General features: G+C 33.5%; 1 protein-coding gene across 15 annotated transcripts in view; it reads left to right on the forward strand.

The window, feature by feature from the left end:
- PTPN4 (protein tyrosine phosphatase non-receptor type 4) overlaps nt 1-22,913 on the forward strand; it is a 258,996-nt gene extending 236,083 nt beyond the window's left edge. For 11 of the 15 annotated variants that reach the window (XM_057505698.1, XM_057505699.1, XM_057505700.1 and 8 more), the window contains 5 exons: nt 2,414-2,560; nt 4,100-4,228; nt 7,163-7,311; nt 8,978-9,113; nt 15,122-22,913. In XM_057505698.1, the coding sequence (XP_057361681.1) occupies nt 2,414-2,560; nt 4,100-4,228; nt 7,163-7,311; nt 8,978-9,113; nt 15,122-15,208 (648 nt within the window). In that variant the 3' untranslated portion in view covers nt 15,209-22,913. The other 4 variants (XR_008998841.1, XR_008998840.1, XR_008998839.1 and 1 more) reach the window with 4 other exon arrangements.
- Nucleotides 22,914-25,677: the final 2,764 nt, after the last annotated feature.

A 25,677-nucleotide genomic window follows, 5' to 3' on the forward strand; every position in this document is an offset into this window, starting at 1 on the left:
TTAAAATTTATGGCCATTTTCAAATCTGTACCAAAGTATGGTAGTATCAGGAGCGCCCCCCTCCCAGAAACCTGTTACCCAGCTTCAGGAGCTATCAACAAATGTCCAATCTTGTTTCATCTAAATACTACCTCTAAGATTACTTTTCTGAAAGCCGAAATACATCACCTTTTTGTAAATACTGTCAGCTCCTGTTATTTGCAGTACTTTATAAAGTCTTCACAAACACTGAATTTTAACAAATACTGAATCATTGTTCCAATGGGGAAATACAGGGCTAGGTTCCCTAGAGCCTCTAGTTACAAGATTTTTGTCAGCTGATCAATCAATGTGTTTCTGTTTAAATACATATTTAATATACATTGTTGATTTATTACCATTGAACTCATGGCCAACAGCATATAAGTCATTCCTGAGGGAAGCTCCTCTAACACAGTATTCTCAGTAAGGCATATTATGGCCTTTTTGTACTTAGGAACAACAGACAACCCTTGGGGAATATTTTAAATAGTGAAATCACCAACAGGCTCAAAAATTCAAAAATCATGGCACTATTCCACTAAAAGGACTTGTTTACAGTGTGAGTGCAAAAACAAGAAGGCAGACTGTCCTCTTCAGTATTTGCTAGAAATGTACACATCAGTGACTAAAATTTTTCACCTCTCTGGACATATCTTTAAATAATGATGGAAGCCATGCAAGTATTTTGAGGTTACAAATAGATTTTAGCAAATTTGCATACAGATCCATGAGTAATGAGGATTGACTTTTAGTGTGTACCTCTAAGGACCTTTCTTTTCCTTTCTCTCTTTTTTTAGCAAAGCCACAATGCTATTATAACATTTCAAGAAATAATAACAAACAGCTAACAATACTTCAAGTTGATTCATAAACAGAAAAGTGCAGATCAAAAGTGCAAGAAATTACCATTTTTTACCTATTGATTGAACTATCAAAAAGTTTGATAATTACCATATATATCTATATATATTCTTTATCTGTAAGTTTGGGGTCAAATATGTTTTGCAATTCAGATTTTTTTTTGGATTTTTGAAGGGTTATTTGGTGAATATGCCATATACACTGAATACATGTACAATATACTATAATAAGTAATGTCCCCAGCATGCTATGGGACAAATACCATAATCAGTATATTAATTTGCAATAGGAAAATGGATATTCCCACTATGTAGGACTAATAAAGACTAGTCTTCAGTCAGTTCAGGTCAGATATTTAAAAAAAGGCAAACAGCACATCAGAACTTTGAGAGTTTCAGAATTGTGGGTAAGGGATTATGGATATATTCAAGAGAATGTCACAGAACAAGCATTCCTCATACATCGTTGGTGGAAGTTTAAATAGGCACAACCTCTTTGGAGAAGTTGTCACTATCTGTCAGAATTTTAAATGCATATACATTTTGATCCAACATTCTTATTTCTTCCTCTTGCCATACAAATACATTTCTTCTGTGCCTAAAAATGTTAGGTTGACGAAAGTATTCAGTGCAGCCTTGTTTAGCAAATAGATTGGCAGCAACTTAAATGATTGTTAAATAATTTACAGTGTATTTATATAGTAAAGCTATTAAAAATAAAATTTTATGTACTAATCTAACATGATCTCAAAGGTAAAGTGGGAAAAAAACCAAGATGCATAACATATGCTACCATTTATGTTTTACAGAAAAAAGGAAGGTAGTTTTGCAAGTACATTTGTGTATTTATTTACATTTGTGTATTTATAGAATATCTATGAAAGGCTATATCAGAAACTAGGGAAAAAGGATTTCCCTCCTGGGTGTAAACTGTAGGCTGGGATGAGAGGAAGACTTCTTTCCTTGTTCACCCTTTGATAATCTTCCAATTGCCGTGTGTATATGTCACCTTTTTTTGTAATTCAATCTCAAAGTGTACTAGGATAATGAGTGATCTTCCCCCCAAAACTCATGATCTTTCTGAAAGTAATGAATTTAAAATATTTTTCCAGTATCCCTTTATGTTACATATATGTTATATATAAAATTTAAAACAAATGGCAGAATTTTTGCTCCTCACAAATTTTACCTATAAGCTTTTTAGAGACAATTGTTTTTTTCCTGTACCAGTCTCTGCCTCTGAAATAAGGTTCTCTGTAAAGGTGCTCTTAAACGTGTAAGAGGGCTTTGGCAAATACTTAAATTCCTGTTTCCACTAATTGAAGGATAAATATGGGTAGCTACTGGATGTTGCCAAGAAATTTTTTCTACAGATATGTAAGAAATTGTTGATAAAAATTTGTTTTACTGACTTTGCAGGCAGTTCATTGAGAGATTAGTTGTATTCAATTCTCATTTGGTGGATGATTTCATATGCTTGATCAAAGTAAAAAGTAATAATGCAAAAGATTTTACTTTTGTCTTCTTTTTAGATGGAAATCCCTTCTTCTAGCATTATAAATCAGTACATTGCTTGTCAAGGGCCATTACCACACACTTGTACAGATTTCTGGCAGATGACCTGGGAACAAGGCTCCTCCATGGTTGTAATGTTGACCACACAAGTTGAACGTGGCAGAGTAAGTCATATTTGAATCTTACACATTGCTTGGGCTTTTCTCAAATTACAATGCATATATAATCAAAATATTCATGTTGATTTAGTCTTTTTTGTGACCTTTAAACTTCCTTTCTTGTGACATGATTAAAATAATCAGGTTAAGTCCTTAAAACTCTGACTGATGCATCATATATGTGATACAAGTGTTAGCCATTGTTATTTGTTTTTATTAAAGTGGATTAATATATATTTGATAAGGGATTTGTATTGAGAATCTATAAAGAACTCACAAAACCCAGCAATAAAATGACATATCCCCAGTTTTAAAATGGCCAAAGGATGTGAATCAACGGTTCTCCAAAGAAGATATCCAGATGGCAAATAAGGTCATGAAAAGATGCTTGGCTTCATTAGTTATCAGGGAAATGCAAATCAAAACCACAGTGGGATACCACTTGCATCAGTAGAATGGCTAAAATTAAAAATGAAGATAATAAGAAATGCTGGTGATGATGGGAGAAAATGGGGCCCTCCTATACTGCTGTTGGATTTGTAAAATGGTGCCACCCCGTTGGAAAATAATCTGTAAGTTCCTCAAAGGGCTTTAGAGTTACTGTAACTCAGCAGTTTCACTCCTGGAGAATTTCAGTACCCAAGAGAATTGAAAAGATGTGTTCACACAAAAACTTACATACAAATATTCACAATGGCATCATTCATAATGGCCAAAAAGTGGAAATAAACTATATACCAAATAAAACGCAGGATATTCATACAGTTGAATATTATTTATCAATAAAAAGGAAGAAATGATACATGCTAAAACATTATACTAAGTCAACAAAGCCAGTCACCCAAGGCCACGTATTATGATTCCACTGTATAAAATATCCAGAATAGGCAAATCCATAGAGGACAAAAAGTAGATTAGTGTTTGCCTAGGTTTGGAGTGGGGGAAGGTGGGTGCGATAGAGAGTACTGCATAGTGATTACTAAAGGATACAGGGTTTCTTTGGGGAGTGATGAAAATGTTCTAAAAGTGATTGTGTCTATGCTTGCAGAGCTCTGAATATATCTAAAAACAATTGAATTGTATACCTTAAATCCTGGATAATTGCATGGTGTGTGAATTGTATGTCAGTAAAGCTGTTTTTTAAAAAGCTTAATTTTGAAAATAAATGAATTGTGTTTTAGTTGAAGATTTCTTTCTCATTGTTAATTTAAATCTAAAAAATACCAAAATGAGTACATCATTTTGCCACATTCATAATAGTAATTGATTCAGGCAGGAATTGATTGAGAATGGTAAACACTGGATGAAAGCTTGCTGTAAACAGTGTATTTGCACTCTAAATATATATATCCAAATGGACTATTACAAAAAGAAAAAAATGAGAGAAGAAATGTTAATAGTTGGCAGATGTAGGTAAAGGATATATTAGAGTCCCTTAAATTACTCTTGTAAGTTTTTTACAAGTTTGAAATAGTTAAAAAATTAAAATATTATATAAGTTGGAGAACCTGAATTATATATATATTTTAAATCTATTGATATCAGGTTAAATGTCACCAGTATTGGCCAGAACCCACAGGAAGTTCATCCTATGGATGCTACCAAGTCACCTGCCACTCCGAAGAAGGAAACACAGCTTATATCTTCAGGAAGATAACACTATTTAATCAAGAGGTAGGAAGGCAGGATATCCATTACTGTTGTGTTCAAGGTTAAGGCTTTGAAAGCGGAAAATGTTTTTAGCCTGAGTCCTGGTTTCTTAGAAATACTATTTAAAAAACATTGAACTATTTGCTTCATTGGGATGCTTTGAAATATTACGAAGTGTATTCTCCTACTATAATAAATGTACTTACAATTTCTATAGGTAAATATGAACGATGAAAAAAGAATGTAGCAAATAATACTTATTACTCTTAATACTTTGCCTATTCATAAAAATTATACAAGGGGTGTGTTTGGTTGTAAAGATTTCTTCTTCCAAGTAATATCAACAAAGTATTTGAATACACTTGTGGAAATGGAAAGAACAGTTGAAAAATATCAAATTATTCCCCTTTTTTAAAAAAATAGAGCAATTTCAGTCTCCTCAGTATTGAGGAGGTAAAGATCATAAGTAGGATCTTCTGACAGCAGATAGGTTATAGCTTTCTGCTTGCTACGTCTCCTTACTGCCACCTGGGTCACTCCCCTTGGCTTCTAGATCCAGTACCAGAAATTGAAACTGATTAATAAGTGATGGCTCAGCAAGATATGGAAACGACCTAAGTGTCCATCAGTAGATGAATGGATAAAGAAGAGGTGGTACATATACACAATGGAATATTATTCAGCCATAAAAATAAAACAAGTCCTACCATTTGCAACATGGATGGAGCTAGAGGGTATTATGCTCAGTGAAATAAGTGAGGCGGAGAAAGACAAGTACCAAATGATTTAACTCATTTGTGGAGTATAACGACAAAGCAAAACTGAAGGAACAAAACAGCAGCAAACTCACAGACTCCAAGAAGGGACTAATACGGAAGCGGGTGTGAAGGGAGGGAGAAGGGGATTAAGGAGTACTGTAATTAGCAATCACAATAAAGGTAGGTCGCGGGGAAGGCAGTACAGCACAGAGAAGATAAGTAATGACTCTATAGCATCTTACTATGCTGATAGACAGCGACTGCAATGGAGGTAGTGAGGACTTGATAATATGGGTGCATGTTGAAACCACAAGGTTGTTCATGTGAAACCTTCATAAGATTATGTATCAGTGATACTTTAATTAAAAATTAAAAATAAAATAAGTAAGTAAGTGATGGCTCAGTAACCTAATTGGAAGATAATGTGTGCAGCATGCTGCTGGTCCTGTCAGGCTACTGAAGCCAGTGCTAGTGTGTCCCGTTTTCATTGCCTGCAGCTTGGTATTCCCCTGCCAACCACCTTTGGTTTTGAAGGGCTAGAAGAAGAAAGAAGTGAATACTAGAGAATAGTTAACAGCACAAGCTATGAAGACCCAGGCCTGTCCTATCAATGGTTAAGCCTTTAGAAATGAGAATTCCATCTTCCCAGGTCTCTACCAACCACCTCCCTGAGTGTGGGTAAAGGAGCACAGGAAGACAGAACTTCACTGACCAAAAGGGAAGGAACTAAAAGCTGTGCTGATTTTTAAAAGGAATCTGGTATTGAATAAAGCTAGTTAGAAGAAATAAAAAATTAAATAATTAAAAATCTTACGGTCTAGAGATTCCATCAGAATGAATTTAGGGTTTAGGGACATAAACTGAAGAGCTCATGGTCTAAAGGCAAGCCAATAAGATATTCCTTCATTTTTCCAAGTAGATATGAAAGATAGGCTGTATATGGTTAAATAAAATAATACTGATATCTTCTGCATCATTTCTTTATTGTACTCTACCTGTAGATTATCCTTGGCAGTTTTATATACTATAATGGCTTTTCTTTGCAAACAATAAGTACCTCAGAACTATGCTAAAGCACGAGTCAGTTTATAAAGTTTGAGACAAATATAATTGGGAAAGTAAATTTGCTACCATAAATACATATATACATGAATGGATGGATGGATGGACAGACACTATCCCAAACTTAGTGAAATACTATTTTGCATTACCCATTATTGCAGATTATTGGTAACATTAAATTCTTTGGTAAGTATAATCAAAGGTAGTTCATATTAGATATCTTCATTTTAAAGAGTTACAGGATTCTGAAAAATTAGTTGTCAAATTATACTGAGGTCTTTTTTGGGATTTTTGTTTCAATAGTAATTTTCTTAATTACCTTTTGTGTTAATGGTCTTTTGGGGAAACTCTCTTTAATGTAAATGCCAATAACCAGATTTCATAGTGGTGAATGACTCTTAGCTACCATTATTGAGCATATAATTCCAAACAGCTGATTGAGTGATTCACAGCTCCTGTTATAGAATCCTTTCAATGTAAGATATCCCTTTGAGGTGTATATGTTACTTCATTTTCAGCTGAAGAAAGTGAGGCCCTGAAAGATTAAGTGGCTTAACTGACAGAGTCAAGATTTGAACCAAGATGTATATACCAGTATCTTACTTTCTCCATTATACCAACTCTTGGCTCCTAAAAAAGAATTAGCCCTGATTTGATTTTGTGTTTTTATGATCTCCAGTTTTTAGTCTACATTTATTTTGCGATTTTATTTTCCTAATTTCCATGATTTCACTTACGTTTTTTAGGATTAGCCCAACTTTGTTCATAAAAAAAAATTTTTTTTACTTTATCATTTTTGCTCACCTAACAGTTCTTTAATTTTCTTTAAACATTTCTCTGGATTTTATTTTGCCTGTTTACTTGGTTTTCATCCTTAAAATACTGTACAAATATAGAAATTGAGTTATTAGAAGAGTAATGATTCAAGTATCTGATACTAACTGTTCCTATAAAATTATTTCTTTCTCTTTCATTGAAGTTTTGGGTTTTATTGAGTTTATACATTACTATTTTGGGAGGGCGGTGGTGAGAGTAGTTTCTTTTGCTTTTCTTCCAAATTAAAATGACATGATTGTTTGTTTATGTTTTAAAAATAATTCCTAAGTCATAAGTGCATACCTTTTCATCTAACATTTAGAAAAATGAGAGTCGTCAGCTCACTCAGATCCAGTACATAGCCTGGCCTGACCATGGAGTCCCTGATGATTCAAGTGACTTTCTGGATTTTGTTTGTCACATACGAAATAAAAGAGCTGGCAGGGAAGAACCTATTGTTGTTCATTGCAGGTATTGTTTTCTCTCCTTTATGATTGAATAGCTAATTTGATATTTTTAAAACAATCCAATTTTACTTTGTCCTTGAGTTGTGATTGTCACTATGATAATTAGAGAAAACTCAAAGCTGTGCTTTGAAGGTAGAAAGCAAAGATAGGTTCCAACACATGATTGACAGAAACTGTATCATAAGAAGTAAAAATAATACTTTCTTGCATTGAATCTTTGGAGCTTATCTTTTTCATAGTTGAACATCTCTGAAATAGGTATGTGTCTTTAAAATTGATGGTTTCTTACATTTGATGAAATACTGTGTTATAGGCATTAGGTTACAGCCCAAGGTTTAGATTTTGCCCTCCCAACAAGGTACTCCTTCCTGGCCTATAGCCCTCTCAGGCTACTTGTTGAGTATGGCCCTCTCTTGGAATGTCCCTTCCCAGTACCATACAGGATATGCCACTTGTGAGAGCTCCAGATGAATAACAGTACGTTATCCTCCCTTCCTTTCAGACTCTGGTCCCCTTCTGCCTTCTAAAAGCCAACTATAGTGACTCTCACCTTCACTGCCACTGACCCAAAGATTGCAGGACAAATTATTTCCTCCCTATCCTAACCACCTCTGTTATTAAATGATTTATTCAGAAGATGTATTGAGGTATCCTTAAATTTTCCAGCACTTTTTAAGAGCAGACTTTCAAGTCATCAAAACAAATTTCAGACCAAATATTTCCATGTCCTAAGTCCCCAGTTGCTATTATATACGTGTTCACAGAGAATACTTAAAAAAGTTGTTCTTGACAGCAGCAGAGTCACAGAACCCAAGAATGGACTTATAGGTATCCAAAGGGAAAGGGACTGGGGAGGATGGGTGGGAAGGGAGGGATAAGGGCAGGGAAAAAGAAAGAGGGCATTACGATTAGCATGTATAGTGCGTGGGGGACACAGGGAGGGCTGCGCAACACAGAGAAGACAAGTAGTGATTTTACAGCATCTTACTACACAGATGGACAGTGACTGTGAAGGGGTATGTTGTGGGGGACTTGGTGAAGGGGGGAACCTAGTAAACAATGTTCTTTCTGTAATTGTAGATTAATGATACCAAAATAAAAAATACATATATTGGATCATTTAAGAAAAAAAAAAAGTTGTTCTTGAGTACCTCAGAGGTAAAGTTTAATCAAAATCAAATTTGGTTTTAAAAACTGTTTATTTGAGTGTATAAAACATCTTCTAAAGGGGGGAGCCTAGTAAACATAATGTTCTTCATGTAATTGTAGATTAATGATACAAAAATTTAAAAAAAACATATCTTCTATGCATTTGTTAGTGATTTATTATATTTCTGTTCTTTTGCACTTTAAAGGGGGGGTTTCTCCAATAAGCTTCTTTGCCTTATTCAGATTTTAAAATGTACTTATTCAGATCTAAAATGTAGCTCTTTTAAAATAGTAACAACTAACAATCAGGGAAGAAGTGGGTACAAACCACTTAATCTGTATTAAGTGTGAAATTTTTTCAATTTCCAAAACTTGTTTCCTAGTTGGCTTGCTACTTTTGTAATATAGAACATTAAAATCAAACTATTCTCCTATACTCAGTACTTTAATTTTCTGCACAAAAGCCACATGTTTAACAGAATAATATCAGTACGACCTTGCCCCATATTTGTCTTTTTTAGTGCTGGGATTGGAAGAACCGGAGTTCTTATTACTATGGAAACAGCCATGTGTCTCATTGAATGCAATCAACCAGTTTATCCACTAGACATTGTGAGAACAATGAGAGATCAGCGAGCCATGATGATCCAAACACCTGTAAGTACTATACTTCATGTGCAAGTGTGTATTCTCAACATGATTATTGTTATTATCAAAGTATATTCCCAACCAGGAGTTAATAACCCCTAATACCCCTAACACACAGGATCAGTAAGTATCGCCCATGAGCCAAACCTGCCCTTATTTTTATAAATAAAGTTTTATTGAAATTCAGGCATGTTCATTTGTTTACATATCATCTATGGCTGCTTTCACACTATAATTGCAAAGTCAAGGAATCGTAACAGGCACCATATGATCTGTAAAACCTGGAATATTTGCTACCTGGTCTTTTACAGAAAATGTTTGACAGCACCACCCTAGCATGTGCATTCCCGAGTGCTTACGCAGGCGCAGAGGAATTTGCCCTATATTACTTAGCCAAGTGGAATGCTGAGAACAGTAGTTCCCTGAACTGGGGAATCTTGGTAAACCTGCTTTAGATGAAACACTGGGGTGAAGTCACCATTTTTCTTTTTCACATAAAACTTTAAATCACAGCAGCAATAATGGAGAAGGTCACAGTTAACCTGCTAACGTGCCATGTTCTCCATTGTCCACATTAGGTTCCAGGACCAAGAGAGGAATTATGGAATGTTAGAGTCAATGTTAAGATTATTTTTTATATTAGGCTGTTGTGAAATGTTACTTTGTTGATGGCATTAAGGTTACTGAATTGAATTGACCTATGTGACCAAATAAGTGCCTATCATTTTTTTAGCTTTTAATTATAGAAATTTCAAATATACACAAAAGTAGGCAATATAATATAATGAACCTATTTTGAATACTCAGACCCACAATATTTGCCATATTGTTTATCTATACTGCCACCTACTCTCCTCATATTTGAAACAAATCCTAGACACCACATCATTTTGTCCCTAAATATTTTAGTGCCTATCTCTAAAAGATAAAGTATTTTTCCTTCTAAATAAGACCACAGTACCATTGTCCTTATATTATCAAATAGCCAGTATCCAGATTTCCAGTTGTCTCAGATAAATGTCTTTTTTAATTTTAGAACAGTTTTATTGAAATATAATTCATATACCATAAGATTTACCCTTTAAAAGTGTATGCTTCAGTGGTTTTTAGTATTTCACAGAGTCATACAGCCATCACTACTTAATTTTAGAACGTCGTCATCACCCCAGAAAGAAACCTAATTCCCACTTTGCTTCATCCTTCCCCAACCTCTTCCTGCCCTAGGCAACCACTTATCTGCTCTCTATCTATAGTTAACCTATTCTGGACCTTTCATATTAATGAAGTCATACAACTTGGTCTTTTGTAATTGGCTTGTTTTAGTCAGTGTAATATTTAAAGGTTTATTCCTTCTATAGCACATATCAGTACATCATTCCTTTTTTTTCTCTGTGAATAATACTCCATTTTATAGAATACTACATTTTGTTTATTCACTCATCTATTGATGGACATATTTATTGTTTCCACTTTTCAGCTATTAATGAATAATGGTACCATAAACATTTATGTATTGTTTTTGTGTGACCATGTTTTCATTTGTCTTGGGTACATACCTAGAAGTGGAATTGCTGGGTCATATGGTGACTATATTTAACCTTTTGAGGAACTGCCAGGCTGTTTCAGCTACCTCATTTGCACTTCCACTGGCAGAAGTATGAGGCTTCCATTTTCTCCACACCATCATCAACAGTTGCTATTATCTGTCTTTTTATATTTTAGTCATCCTACTGAATATAAAGTGCATCTCATTGTGGTTTTGATACGCATTTCCCTAACAACTAATGATATCAAGCATCTTTTCATGTGCTTATTGGCCATTTATTTGTGTATCTTCTTTAGAGAACTGTGTGTTCAGAGCTCTCGCCCTTTTTTCAATTTGGCTTGTCACTTAATTGTTCAGTTGTAACAGTTCTTTATATTTACTGAATAAATGTCCCTTGTAGATCTGTGGTTTACAAATGTTTTCTTCCATTCGCTGCTTTCACTTTCTTGATTGTCATTTGAAACACAAAGGTTTTTAATTTTGATGAAGTCCAATCATGTCTAAGAAATCATTGCATAACTAAAAATCACAAAGATTTACTCCTGTTTTCTTCCAAGAGTTGTAGAGTTTAGCTCTCACATATAGGTGTCTTATCCATTGAGTTAATTTTTGCATATGGTTGATTTGAGATAGGCTTCCAGTTTGATTATTCTGCATGTTGATATCCAGTTGTTCAGCACCATTTCTTGAAAGACTGTTCATTCATTGTCTCTGGGTCCTTTCTCAAAACTCAGCTGGCCACAATGTTAAGGGCTTTATTTCTGGGCTTCCAGTGCTATTCCATTGATTTGTATATTTGTCCTTATACAAGTACCACACTGTCTGAATTTTGTAGCTTTTTAATAAAATTTGAAGTCAGGAAATGTGAATCCCCCAACTCTGATCTTCCTTTTCAAGACTGTTTTAGCTCTTCTGGGTCCCTTGCATTTCCATGTGAATTTTAAAATCAGTGTGTCCTCTATGTATAGAAAGCAAGATAGGGATTACATTAAATCTATATGTCATTGTGGGGAATGTTACGATCTTAATGATACTCCATCTTCCATACCATAAGCACAATATGTCTTTCTTTGTAGTTAGGTATTCTTTAATTTCTTTCAGTGATGTTTTGTAGCTCTCAGTGTGCAAGTCTGTCACTTCTTTTGTTAAATTTATTCTTAAGATTTTTAATCTTTTCGTGCTATTGTAAGTGGAACTGTTCTCTTAATTTCATTTTTGGACTACTCGTTGCTTGGGTATAGAAATAAAATTGATTTTGTATATTAATCATTTATCCTGCAACCTTGCTGAAGTCTTATTAACTTTGTTTTTGTATTTGAAAGTGGATTCCTTAGGATTCTCTCCATATAAGATCATGTCATCTGCAAGTAGAAATAGTTTACTTCTTCCTTTTCTCTTAGGTACCTTTTTCTTCTCTTCCCTTTGCCTCTCTTCATTCCCTCCACAACCCTCCCTCTTTTCCTTCTTTTCCTTGACCAAGTGTCCTGGCTAGAACCTCCAGCACAATATTAAATAAATAAAGTGGTGAAACCACAGATCCTTGTCTTACTGCTGGTCTTAAGGGAACAGCTTTCAGACTTTCACCACTGAGCATCACGTTAGCTGGGGCGTTTTATAAATGCCCTTTATCAGGTTGAAGATGTTCCTAGTTTGTTGACTTTTTTTATCATGGGAAGGTGTTCAATTTTGTCACATGCTTTTTTTGTATGTCTACTGAGATGATCATGTGGTTTTTGTCTTTCATTCTTTTAATGTAATATATCACACTGGTTTTTGGATGTTAAACTAACCTTGCTTGCTTGGGATAAATCTGACTTAGACATGGTATATAATTATTTTTGTATGTTGCTTGATTTGATTTGCTAGTAGTTTCTTGAGGTTTTTGTATCTGTAGTCACACACAATGGATTTTCTATTTTTAATTTTGGTAAAATACACAACATGAAATTTACCATCTTAACTATTTTTATGTGTACACTCCAATAGTGTTAATTATATTCACATTGTTGTGTAACCAGTCTTTAGAATTTTTTCATCTTATAAAACTAAAACTTTATACCCATTAAACAGTTCCCTGTTTCCCCCTTCTCCCAGCAACCACAATTCTATTTTCTGTGAATTTGACTACTCTAAATACCTCATATAAGTAGAATCATATAATATTTGTTTTTTTGTGACTGGCTTATTTCACTTAGCAATATATCCTCAAGATTATTCCATGCTATAGCATGGGTCAAAATTTCCTTTCTTTTTAAGGCTGAAAAATACTCCATTCTGCATATAGACCACGTTTTGTTTATCCTTTCATCCATCAATGGACATACGGTTGTTTCCACCTTTGGGCCATTGTGAATAGCACTGCTGTGAACATGGTTGTATAAATATGTCTTTCAGTTTTTTTCACATACATAGACAGAAGTCAAGTTGCTGGATCACACGGTACATAATGATTTTTTATTTTTGTTTTGCAGTTTTTGTAAAGTCAGGATTCAGATATGGTCCATTCATTTTGATTGGCTTATATGTCTCCTAAATCTCTTTAATCTGTAGTCTTTTTCTTTCTTTTTGTACTTGATTTGATGAATAAACCAGGTAGTTTGTGTTACATAGTTTTCCACAGTCTCGATGTTGCTGGTGTTTGGTGGTGTCTGTTTCCTAAAAGTGGTAAATGGATCTGTTGTCTTGAACCTATTAGGTGGTATTATGTTCTTCCAGTGTTAGTAGCCTTGGGTAATCAATGCCAGCATCATTAATTCATTGGGCTTGCAAAATTATGATATTCTTGTCATTCCTTCTTTACTTATTAGCTGAAATAGTTGTTTAAAGAGAAACTTCTCTTTTGCTATTTGGTTATCCAGTGGTAGTCTGTATAAGAAAGGCAAAATAAACCCTTGATGCTTTCTCTTTACAAGTGTTCAGCAGCCTCGCCTAGTGGTATGACGTCTTTTGTTTGTTTAGTATTATTTTGAAATCATGCATTTAAATATATATGTTTCAGCCCATTGTAGTTGTTTTTCTTAATGATACCTAAATTGTTCCATTTTTGGCCAGTGGGAGCCTATTCACTTCGCTCCTGAGTCTTTTTGTCAAGACCTTAGTCCCTTCAGTAGCTTCCTTGCTATCAGTAAAGATGTTCAGGCCCTAGCCTGTACATTACAGACTTAGAGTCAGTAATATCTCCAGAAAGTACTGGTTCTTTTTACTGAGCAGTTATTTTACAGACCACCTTCTGAGCAGTAGGATTTTTTATTGCTGCTGGGTTAGTGTTAGTATTTGTCTCTAGAAATCTTCAATTACAAGGTAGAAAAACAAACCTGTGAATTAATACTGGTGCTTCCAATACAAATTCAGGACCATCGTGTTTTTACTCAGTGTCTTCCTTACATCTTTATTTCCTTTTTTCTTTAGTAAGAATACTGGTTCTCTGTAATACCAGCAATGCAAGACTTAGAACATCATAAGCACTAATGTTGTTCCACATTACACAGCAGTTGCAGAGTAACAAAACTAACATTACTACCACCAACAGTGTGTTTACTGAAAAGAATTTTCAATTTTTTCCACAATTCTTTTTGCTTTTTTGATATAAGAGAGACAAATTATTGTCTCAAAGTCCTTGAAATAGCTCCTATGTGGCTATGCCATCAACAAGGCACACACATTGATTTGTTCTGTGTTATTTTCAGTTCGTAGAGTTTTTTTAATGTATTGATTACAGAGTATATTAATACGGTTCCAGAGTAAATACCATAAAATTATACTCAGTGAAGTCTAGTGTCTGTTTCTCTCTTGCATCCTATTCCCTCTTTCCCTTTATAGGTAACCATTTTTTAATGAATGTGTCCTTCCTTTGCTTTCTTTTAACGTACATACTGAGATAAATATTTTCATTCTGCCCTTTTCTTTTATAAAGGTAATCATACATACAAAAGTATGTATGTACTTTTCTCTACCTTGCTTTTTTTACTTAACAAAATATCCTAGAATCATTCTCTAGTAGTCTGCAGACTTTTTTTCCTCCCTCCCTACATAGTATCCCACTATGAGGATATACCACAGATTACTTACCCAGTCCCTTCTTGATGGCAATTTGGATTGTTTCTACTTTTTTATTATAAAAAATCTGGTAGTGAATAGCCTCATTTATGAATATATGTTTTCAATTTCTTTTTCTAATTTACCTTTTGGATAGATTCCTAGAAGTGGGATTTCTGGGTCAAAGGGTAAATTAGTGTAATTTTGTTAGATGCTGCTAGATTCCCATCCATAGGGTTATAGTAGTTTACATCCCTACTAGCAATGTGTGAGTTTTGCCAGCAAAGTATGTTGTCAAACTTTTTTGTTTTTGTCAGCCTCTTTGTGAAAATTGTATCTCTGTGCAGTTTTACTTTGCATTTCTTTTATAAGCAAGCTAAGTGAGATTATTGTTGTTTTCTAGCTTTTCTGATCACTTCAATTTTTTATTTTTCAGAGTCAATACAGATTTGTATGTGAAGCTATTTTGAAAGTTTATGAAGAAGGATTTGTTAAACCTTTAACAACGTCATCAAATAAATAAGAAAGTAAAAGGTCTGGGATATGTGTTGGAAACTGCTTTCCATTATCTTCACTATGTCATAATACTGCTTGCAGGAAATGGCATATAAACAAAAAAATGGAAGAACTAAAAAAACTGAAAACTTAGCACTGTTGCACTTTATGTTTAAAAAAATCACTCTCTCAAGATCTATAATTCATGTGTTTGAAGACTATTTCATGTTTTGCTCCGAACAAATAGTGAATACTGAGTGTGTTCAGGGTAATTTATGAAATTTTGTGGTGGTGCCATACAGTCCCCTTCTGGTAGGTGGCCACAAACAAGCCTAAGAATTCTCATCATCTCTGTTATACACGTGTATTTTGAAAGTGAAAAAGAAGGAAACATCAGGAGAAAGCTTGGTGTTTCCAGGGATTCATGTACTTACTATACTGATTACCAGATTTTATTTTTAAAATTTTAGCAATATCATTCTCAATATTAGCCAATACACTGCCTATGGATGCAGCACATCTTTCCCTACACTCTCCCTGTAGAGACCTGCTGTTCATAAGGAGAAAGGTGGAATTTGCTTTTCCCAGGAAATGCTGCACATTGTCCATTTACCAGCATCTTATAGAAAGTATAAATATGAATCTACAGGTTTTCTTGAATTTAATAATGTAACTTATATTTATCATAAAGTTGGCTTATTCCAAATCATGTGATTTCACATACTTGATGTAAAGGCATGCATGTGTTGTGTCTTAACCCCTTAAGTGCCTTGAGACATCTTTGTATGTCTAACAAAAAGGCACTCATTTGACCCCACTAGGAGGTATGTATGTATATTGTACATTTACATTTTTATGCATTTTGAATCAGTTCACATTTCTGAAAATAGCTTCTTGTATTGAGAGTTACACAGTCAAAGAGGGGTAAGGAAATTCTGTTTCTTACTCAATTCCTGTATTTTGTCACAAGAAGCAAAGATAAGTGTTCTACTGAGTGAACGCTTTGCTGCTATGGAATTGTTCAAAATCTGCACATTCCTTTCCTGAGGGACAATGGTTCTTTTTAGCAGCTCAAGTTAAAAGATGCTTATGCTTTATTCTTTACACTTCTTATTTTATCCTAACTTTAGAAATAGCATCTAACACGTTGAAGTTAAACATACAGATATGCTAAGCTAAAGTTGGAAAAATTAATTATCATTCATATCTATCACTAAATTATTCTTCAACATTCAGTTCATTTTCAAGCTTTGTTCACACTGGTCTGTTGATTGGGATACTTCAAAGGAAGAATGAAACATCACTGACTTATTTCTAGGTTTAATCGCTCAGTAACTGAAATGAGGGTTTTCTTGTCATTTTGTGTACAATTACTCCAGCTCACATAATATATATACTTATTAAGTTATAAGCATGTTAATAAGGAGAGTTTTGATTGTCTAGCCAGATGGAGGATCTGATTCCCTTAGGATATGTATATTTTCCTCTCCAGGTTTTCTTTATTTTTCAGTCTACAGAGAGATTGAACTTTAAAATTGCCCAGTTTTAATGTAAGTGCAAATTTGCTCACCTATTGAAATGTTATTATCGCACAATTATTTTATATTGATTATGGTTAAAATAGACTCATTTACTAGTGGTTTTTGAATATTTCTGCATAGATAAAATTTAGAGCTAAATGGTAGATATTTTGGAGTACCATTTCTTAGGGGAACAAATTGTACATTTAAAAATCTTTAGTGTACTCTAAATGACCATAGTTCAGATATGGAAAATCCATAATAATAAAATTTAGAAAATTAAGTACTAAACATTAATAGCCAATGTACCAAATAAATTATTGTATTACAATATTTTTTACATTTTAGAGAGAAAAGTAAACATAACCTTTATGTCAAAGAGAAATTCTCATCTATATCTAGATTTCACAGTCAAGACAGTATAAGATAGTAAATAACTATAATCTTATTTGAACATTCCATTCTCTACCAACAGATAAATGTAATTTAAGCTGCTGTATATGACATGATAAGTTGAAAAACAAAAACGTAAAATTATGTTGGGAGTCTGCATAATAATTTTTGGCAATTTTTCTCCAAAATTAAGAAGAAAATCTATTCTAATAGTATGGACAGAAAATGGCAACCGTAGATTTAAAAAAAAAGACAGTTGTATAGATATAGACAGATAAATGTCATGGTTGGCATGTTCTTTGATTTAGGGCTTTGTTTACACTTCTGAGGAAAACTCTAATAACTAATTGGCAATGAGCACTGCTGCCTTTTTTAGTCATTAATATCAGTCTTTAAGTGATTATATTAGAAGTTTAGAATTGCATTTAAATTTCTCATGTATGAGTGTTTTATCTAGAAGCTACCTACTGTTAGTATTTTTATGTACAGAAAAGATCCTTTTTAAAAGGCATATGTATTAAGACCTTTATTAAACTATCCTTCACAATTTTAAAAATGAATATGCCAATTATGCTTCCCTGTTTACTCAACAGGTAAGACTATCCACTATACCCAAGAATTTTTCACTTTTTTACCAATCTAAATAGGTACTAGGAATGATCCTAGCTTTATTATGCCAAGTAGTTCTAGATTCCATTCATATCACTATAATACTCTGTGATAAAAATGCCAAATTTCTTATATCTAATCTACTACCCCCCTCTTTCAGCCCACCCCACCCCCAACCCAAACACATACACTGTCAAGAAATCAGTGTTGATTGTTCCTCTCACAGCTGGAATTTTGATATTGGTGAGTCAAGGGTCTTTTGTAAATACTAAGAAATGTTTGTGAAAACCTTTCTTCTCTGATTTGGGATGGTTTCACCATGTTCATTTCAAATGTTTTATTGAGCATCTGATTTTTGTCAGCACTGTGTACATAAGGATGAGGAATATTTTGGAATAGACTACATTCACAAGAAAAATTGGTATTATTTGTTAAACCAATGTATCCATTTAAAACAGAGGCAAATTACAGAGTAAATAGCCTAAGAAATAATTTTCTTTGTATGGCCTGCTAACACAAGTAGGAGTAGGGAAAAGGGTTGTTTTGAGTAAGAATAAGGAGAAGATTTATATATATTAAAACTGACTTAAAATATATAAAGGTATATACATAAGCCATTAAGACAGTTGCTTAAAGGTTTCAGTTGCTAGTATATAAACAGATACTTTTCCATGTTTATATATTTGTGTATTTCACAGAGGCTAATGCTAACAAACAGGGGTATTAGTTATAGAGCTGTTCATAATCTTTTGGCAGATCTGATCAGGTCTAATCAGGTATCTGAGTAAAAGTCTTGTCTGTATGAGAAGTACTATAACTTGAGAGCTGAAGGAACCTGAAAGATTTGATCTAATCTCACCTATTATTTCAGGTCACATAAGTGAAATCATAAATTCTTGTGAATTTTAGTCTATTTCAGCTCAAGAATTATACTCAGGCAGTGTTTTAATTTATCACTAAGATGACCTTAGAAGATGTCACTTAATTTAGAAAATAAGTAGGGTTTAAAAAGTTCTCCTAATTAGGACCCTGGCTCGGTTTGCTTGCTATGCTTCCGTGATAGAACATAAGCTTTTGTAAAGTATTTAGGTTGATATACATATAGTATGAAAACATTCTGAAATGCAAATTAGAAGACTTAATTTTTAAAAGCACTTAAAAAATAGAGCTAAGATTTAGAAGCTATGTCCACTTATAATCAAATGATTTATGTTCATAATGTGTACATGTAGAATTAAAGCATTACTTGTTTTATATTCTTATCAGGAAGGGAGAAAGAAACAATGTTTAACAATGTTCTATTTAATGTCTGTGTTTTCAATATTTAATATACTCTGATGGTAAGTTGCCAAAGTAGTGTGAATTCATAAAAATTATTTATACCACAGTAGTGTGGGATATGTTTACATCTCTTTTAGTTTGTAGTAATTATTTTGTAGTTCAGGTGAACGTGCATTTAAGTCATATATAGTAAATACATTATGATAAATAGTTGTTGGAATAAACATCTCTTAATAATATGATAAGGTAAATTATGCCACAGCTTACTTTTATGTAAGCTGCCACATTAACAGAGTAGCTGCTTTACACTGTCATTGCTTACTTCCCACATTTGTGTCAGCTGTCCAACCACAATCTCTGCAACCATTTTCTGGGGTGTGGGGTGTGGTGTTTACTCCAAGTAAAATATCTGTGTTATAAAACCCACTAGATCAGTTTTATTAAATATCAGAATTATTAATTGGTAAAAATTAATTCATATCTCGGTATGATCACAAATTATAATAACTTTCATGAATTTCTTAGAGAATTGTATAGATACAAAATAATTTACATAATAGAACAGTTTTGAAGGCTGGCTGCTAATAGATAATTTCAGCAATTTTATCAAGAGTGCATGAAATTCATCCCTAAATTATACGTTTTTGGCTCAACTTTATAATATCTGCAACTAGTGTATACAGACTTCATTTATTCTTAATAGCAATTACTACAACAAGCCTTTCAGTGTTATCAAAAACAAGCCCTCTTTCAGTCAGAAATCAGATATTTTATAGTCTTGGTAAAGTTGTTGGTAAACACCAAATAGTTATTTCTGTTTCCATATCTATATTTGCTGCTATTTAGTTGTATGATTTTCATTGCAGTTCACAGTTTTTCTAAAGCGTTGTAGTCATTGTTATTTTCATTTCAGTAATCCAAGCAAAATGGGCACCCAGAAGTATCTACTGGGGTGCAATCCATCAAAGTTGACTAGATACAGTTCAGTGCATAAATAAGTAAGCCAGTTTTTTTTTTTTAATTTGCAAAGTGAAAGGTATTAGCGATATTGCAACTTTAAAACTACAATTTTAGGAGGAAGTTCTAATGTTGAACTTCCTGAAACCATTTAAAATTTCTAATACAAGAATGAAAATGTTTGTCCTCATAAAAGTTTCAATTAAACAGTAGAATTTTCCTACCTATTGTGTAAAGAATACAGAAAATATTTTTCTATGGGCAAAAGTATGAAACTGTTAACTTCTCTTCATTGTTTGAAAAGGAAAAAATGATATTTGTATGTCTTTAGTGCTGTAAAGAAAGTGAACATATCTTTCAAATGTTATAAGTATGATTTGATTCTATAGCTACTCTTTAAAAAAGTGAGGGATTGAGAAGAAGGAAAGAATGTGTTCCACTTCATTATATAAAAGGCAATTTTAGAAAAAAAATAACTTTCATTATAAACAAGAGCAATCATTGAAATATATTTAACTTATAATGTATATTCTTTTTCATTTTGCTCCATTTCAGCTCTAGAATAGAAAATTTCAAGGAAATTTGTGCAGTGTTTTTAGTGTGAAGTAACTGAATTCCTGACTTGTCTGGAGTGTGGAAGGGTGTTTTTGTGTGAGGGTAAACATTTCTGCTGCTTTGTTTACCATGAAGGAAAGATCCCAGGCTTTGTCACTGTGGTCACTGCAAATGAAGACATCATTGTGAATGTGTGACTTTGGTGAAGCCAGAAAAGTGTGCCTAAAATTCACCATAGTAAATATGTGTAGAAGCCCCTGACAAATAGTTCTACCTTTTTATGCTCAGTAATTTGGACAGATACGATCACTAAGCCCAACCCCGCCTCATAGCAGTGGTATCTTAATGTAGCTTTGTAACCAGTTTGATGGTTTATTAACTCAGCTAAAAAGCAACAACAAAAAAAACCCTACATTTTAACCTAGCTTTAGGCATGATTAATTTATTCAACAGTTTTTGCAAAAGGTAATATTTATTACTTATCAACCATTAAACTTGACTCAATGGGGCCTTCATTATTTCAACTACTGCTTCCATTCCTCCAACTTTTAGAAAAATCATCAGCTTGCCCTCTATGGTAGAATCTTTGCAAAGTAAATATCCTCAACAACTATAAATGATACCTTCCTTCATTAACATTTGTTAACAGTTGTTATAAGATTAGTATCAAGTCCCCTTAACACTGAGAGTTTCCAAAATTTAGCAAATATGATAACATTTACTAAATGCTAAATGAAATTACCACCCTAAAATGTTAAAGAAGGCTTGGCCCTGCTTACAGTTTAGACCCAAATAAGGTGAGGATTTGTCATTTCCCCAAATCCTCTGTAGTCACAATTGAGCCCATTTTACCTGTTACTTAAAAGAAACCTTTTAGTTTTTACTCCTGAATTGTAGTGTTCCCATTATTTGTTTTCATAGGCAAGAAAATTTTAACCCAGTTTCAGTGCCAGTTCTGGGATTCTCTGGTTCTCATCTTTTCCCACCCTTCAGTGAGTTGACAAGATTACTCATTCATTCTTGTATTCTGTAGAGTAGGTCAGATTTCATGCTGAAATTGATTTCTTGAATTTCAAATAGTAGCACTTTATTTAATGCCTACTACTGACTTAATTTATACATTTAAAAATAAAATCTACCCTAGGAGTTTTGTAAATATGGGAAATTCTTAATGGATTAGTATGTAGAACCCATTGGATTGGACCCAGTTTTAAATGCTTCATAATGATCTCTTGATCATTTAATATTAAAAGGTAACGTGATTTTAGCTTTACCACTTTTCTGTAATTTATGTAGTGAAATAAATTGACTATCTTGCTGGACTCTTGAGTTCTCTCAGCTAGCTTCAGCCAAGTTTGGTTTACTATAATCATTTCTGCTTTGCATTTTTGTACATTACATGAATACTTGGAAATCTGTTTAGTTTTGAGTTGTACCTAGGGGTTGTCAGTAGTGCACCACAAGTAAGTTGATGTGGTAAAGTCCTGACACGTGACATACATGTCAAGGGGCAGGATTTAATAGACTAAAACAGTTTGCATTAAGCTGTGTTCATTTTCTGTCATTAGAATATGTGTGCTGAGAAGAATAAAAACTGTCCAACCCAGTGTTCCTATAGTATCAGAACATTGCAATTATGCCACATTGTGATCTTTTTAAATAAGAAAAGCTAGTCCTTATTTTCTACAGTGTAGGCTTAATTTTAGTACAGATAGTTTACTATATACTCATCAGTAATATTTTTAGTGGTTTTAAAAATAATTCTATGTAGAGGGTGTTTTAATTTGGTATTTTTTGTTCTTGTAACAGGTGCTATATGTAAATATGAAGGGCAAAAAGTCACTTATTTTAAAGTCTAGTTTATTTCCTAATTCAAATATAATTTTACATTTCTGCTGCCATTTCATGTTTGAGTATGCTGAACTAGTACCCAAGTGGAATTAGCCCCTTAATTTTTTAGACTAACTCTCTTCCCCCATTTCACAAAAATATCTCTTTGTATATGGTTTGTTCACGTAATTAAGAGGCAAGCTTAGGGTTCATTTAAAATGTGTAAGCATGAATTTGGTCAACACTAGATAATTTAAAGGCATCACTATGCATTTGTCACTGTGGCTTACTCCTATGTTTGAAAGGCCTTGTATTTTTGTCTTAATTTCAATGAAAAATTGGAATTCCTGCAATTAATGTTAGAAAACTATGAATACTAATGGAAAACAGGATAAAAATGCTGGTTTGTGTTAAAACTGTTTTAGTCCTAAGGGCAATTTATTTTATGTGAAATGCTATTTCACGTATTCTGTTGGCAGTATTCCATTTTGATTACGAAGTAGTTGTTCAGGTACAAACGTGAAAAAACTCTAGCTGTGACTTTTTATTGTTCAATTGCAAAATAAAGATGTGCTTTAGTAATTTAAAGTACAGGAGTTTTGAAGATTATTTTATGGGGGTTTGTTGTGCTTTTATAACTGGTTATATTCATTAGTGGATGATCAGAAGGGCCTGAGAGAATGATGAATGTGAAATTTATTTCTGGAATTATTGGCTCAAATAGTGGCTGGATGTAGGGGTGGTGGTGGTAGGGATAACTAACGAACTAAAAGGGATTTATAAGATTAAAGAATGTCTGATGAGTTCTTCCTTCACTGTGGCCATTGCTTGGATGTCTCGCTTCTCCCAGCCCAAGCCCCTATTCTGATTCTCTGAATATAGAGACCTTGTCAATCAAAATGAAGGATCCTCTCACTAATGTCTTAAGTCAGCTTGCCTCAGATCTTCCCCAACTGCAGTTAGTATGTCATTTTTCATCTGAAAGAAAATAATTTGTTAAAGATACCAATTACGCTTAAGTAATTCATTTTGTATCTAAAATTAAGAAGGCAAGAATATTATGCCAGGGCAGTTCTTACATACATGATAATATTCAAACAGTATAAGCAAGTCCAAGAGTTGTGAAATCCTCTTCCCCACCTTTAAGAATAGTCTTCCTCAAACAAATGGCAACCCTGTTAAAGTACTGTATTTTGTTCTGGGGGAAAAGATGTGTGTGTATGCATGTATGTGTACATATATCTTGTTAGTATCAAAGGGATTGTACAATATATTCTGCAGCTTTATCTTGGAAATACTTCTGTATCCGCATATTCAAGTCTTCATTCTTTTTAAACACTGCTTTGTTCTCCATGATATGAATATACCATATTTAATTTCTTGATGGACACTTAGCACTTAGCATGTTTCCAGTTTTTATTGTACAAGCAGTGCTGCAGTGAACATTCCTATGCAAATATTTTCATTAATCATAGCAAGTGTATGCATAGGATAAATTTCTAGCAGTAGGATTGTTATGTCATAGGGTACCTGCATTTTTAAATTCTAATACTGTCATTGTTCTTAGAGAAGATGATACCAGTGTTCTTAGAGAAGATGCTTCCACCAAGCATAGGAGAATATCTATTTCGCCACTTTCTTATTAGAACTTATATCAAGCTCAAATTATTTGCTCATCTCCCATAAATGAAATATTTTGTCATGCATTTCTTCTGTAAGGAGGTTAAGTAGATTTTTATATCTTTATTGATCCCATGTATTGCTCTCTGAATTCCATATTGATATCCTTTGCTCATTTATATATCAAGTTGTGTAATGTTTATTCATCTGAGATGTTGGAAATTAAAAATATTAGTCATTTGATAGTCATAATATTTTCACATTTAATGTGCTGTAAATATAAAACACATTGGATTTTGAAGATCAAAACAAACAACAGGATATAACACATCTAACCATTCTGGTGTGGATTACAATTCAAATCACAATATTGGATTTTTTGAGTTAAATAAATTGTTATAACAAAAAAAGTAGTAAGAACTCTTAAAACTCAATAAAAAGAAAACAAACAACCAAGTTAAAAAATAGGCAAACTATCTGGACACCCAAAGAATATATATACACAGATGGCAAGTAAGCATATGAAAAGATGTTTAACATAAAAATGTCATTAGTGAATTTCAAATTAAATCAATGAGAGATTGGTATACACCTATAAGAATGACAAACCCAAAGCACTGACATTAACTGCTGGCAAGCTTATGGAGCAACAGGAACTCTCATTCATTGCTGATAAGAATTCAAAATTGTAAGTTGCTTTGAAAGACACTTTTGCATTTTCTTACAAAATTAACTATTCTTACTCTAAAATCCAGCAATTGCAATCCTTGATATTTACCCAAGTGAACTGAAAACTTATGTGCACACAAAAGCTGTGCCTAATATATATAGCAGGTTTATTCATAATTGCCAAAATTTGGGAGCAACTAAGATGTCCCTCAAAAGATGAATGGATAAACTGTGGTATATCCGGTGATACAGTATTTTTCAGCAATAAAAGAAGTGTGCTAGCAAGCCACTAAAAGACATGGATGTTATCAACTACATGTTTTTGTCCCCCAAATTCATATATTGAAGCCATATCCCCAAGGAAATGGTATTAGGAGGTGCAGCCTTTGGGAGGTACTTAAGTTTAGATGAGGTTATGTGGATGCAGCTGCCATGATGGGATTAGTGTCCTTATAGGAAGACAAAGAAGCTAGAGCTTGCCTTCCCGGCCATTTGAGGATATAGTCAGAAGGCAGTTGTCTATGAGCCAGGAAGGGGTATCTCACCAGATGCCAGGTCTGCTGGTGCTTTGATGTTGGAGTTTACACCATCCAGAACCATAAGAAATTATTGATTGTTGTTTAAGCCACCCATTCCATGGCATTTTTGTAATAGCAGCCCAAACTGCTAAGAGAATGGAGGAAACTTAAGCACATATTGCTAAATAATAAGATAATCTGGAAAGGCTACATATTGCATGACCCCAATTATATGACCTCTGGAAAAAAGCAAAACTATGGAGACCGTAACAACCATCAGTGGTTTTGGAGGAAGGGAGAGATGAATTGGTGGGGTACAGGAATTTTAAAACAGTGAACCTATTTTGTATGATGATATGTATCATACAATGGTGAATATATATTATTGTACATTTGCCAACCCATACAATGTACATCACAAAGAGTGAACCCTGAGTAAACTATGGACTTTAGTTAATAATAATGTACCAACACTGGCTTATTAGTTGTAAAAATGTACCACACTAATGCAAGATGTTGACATTAGGGAAAACGTGGGGGAGGAA

Source organism: Manis pentadactyla, chromosome 8 (genome assembly GCF_030020395.1).
Source record: "Manis pentadactyla isolate mManPen7 chromosome 8, mManPen7.hap1, whole genome shotgun sequence".
Classification (NCBI taxonomy): Eukaryota; Metazoa; Chordata; class Mammalia; order Pholidota; family Manidae; genus Manis; species Manis pentadactyla.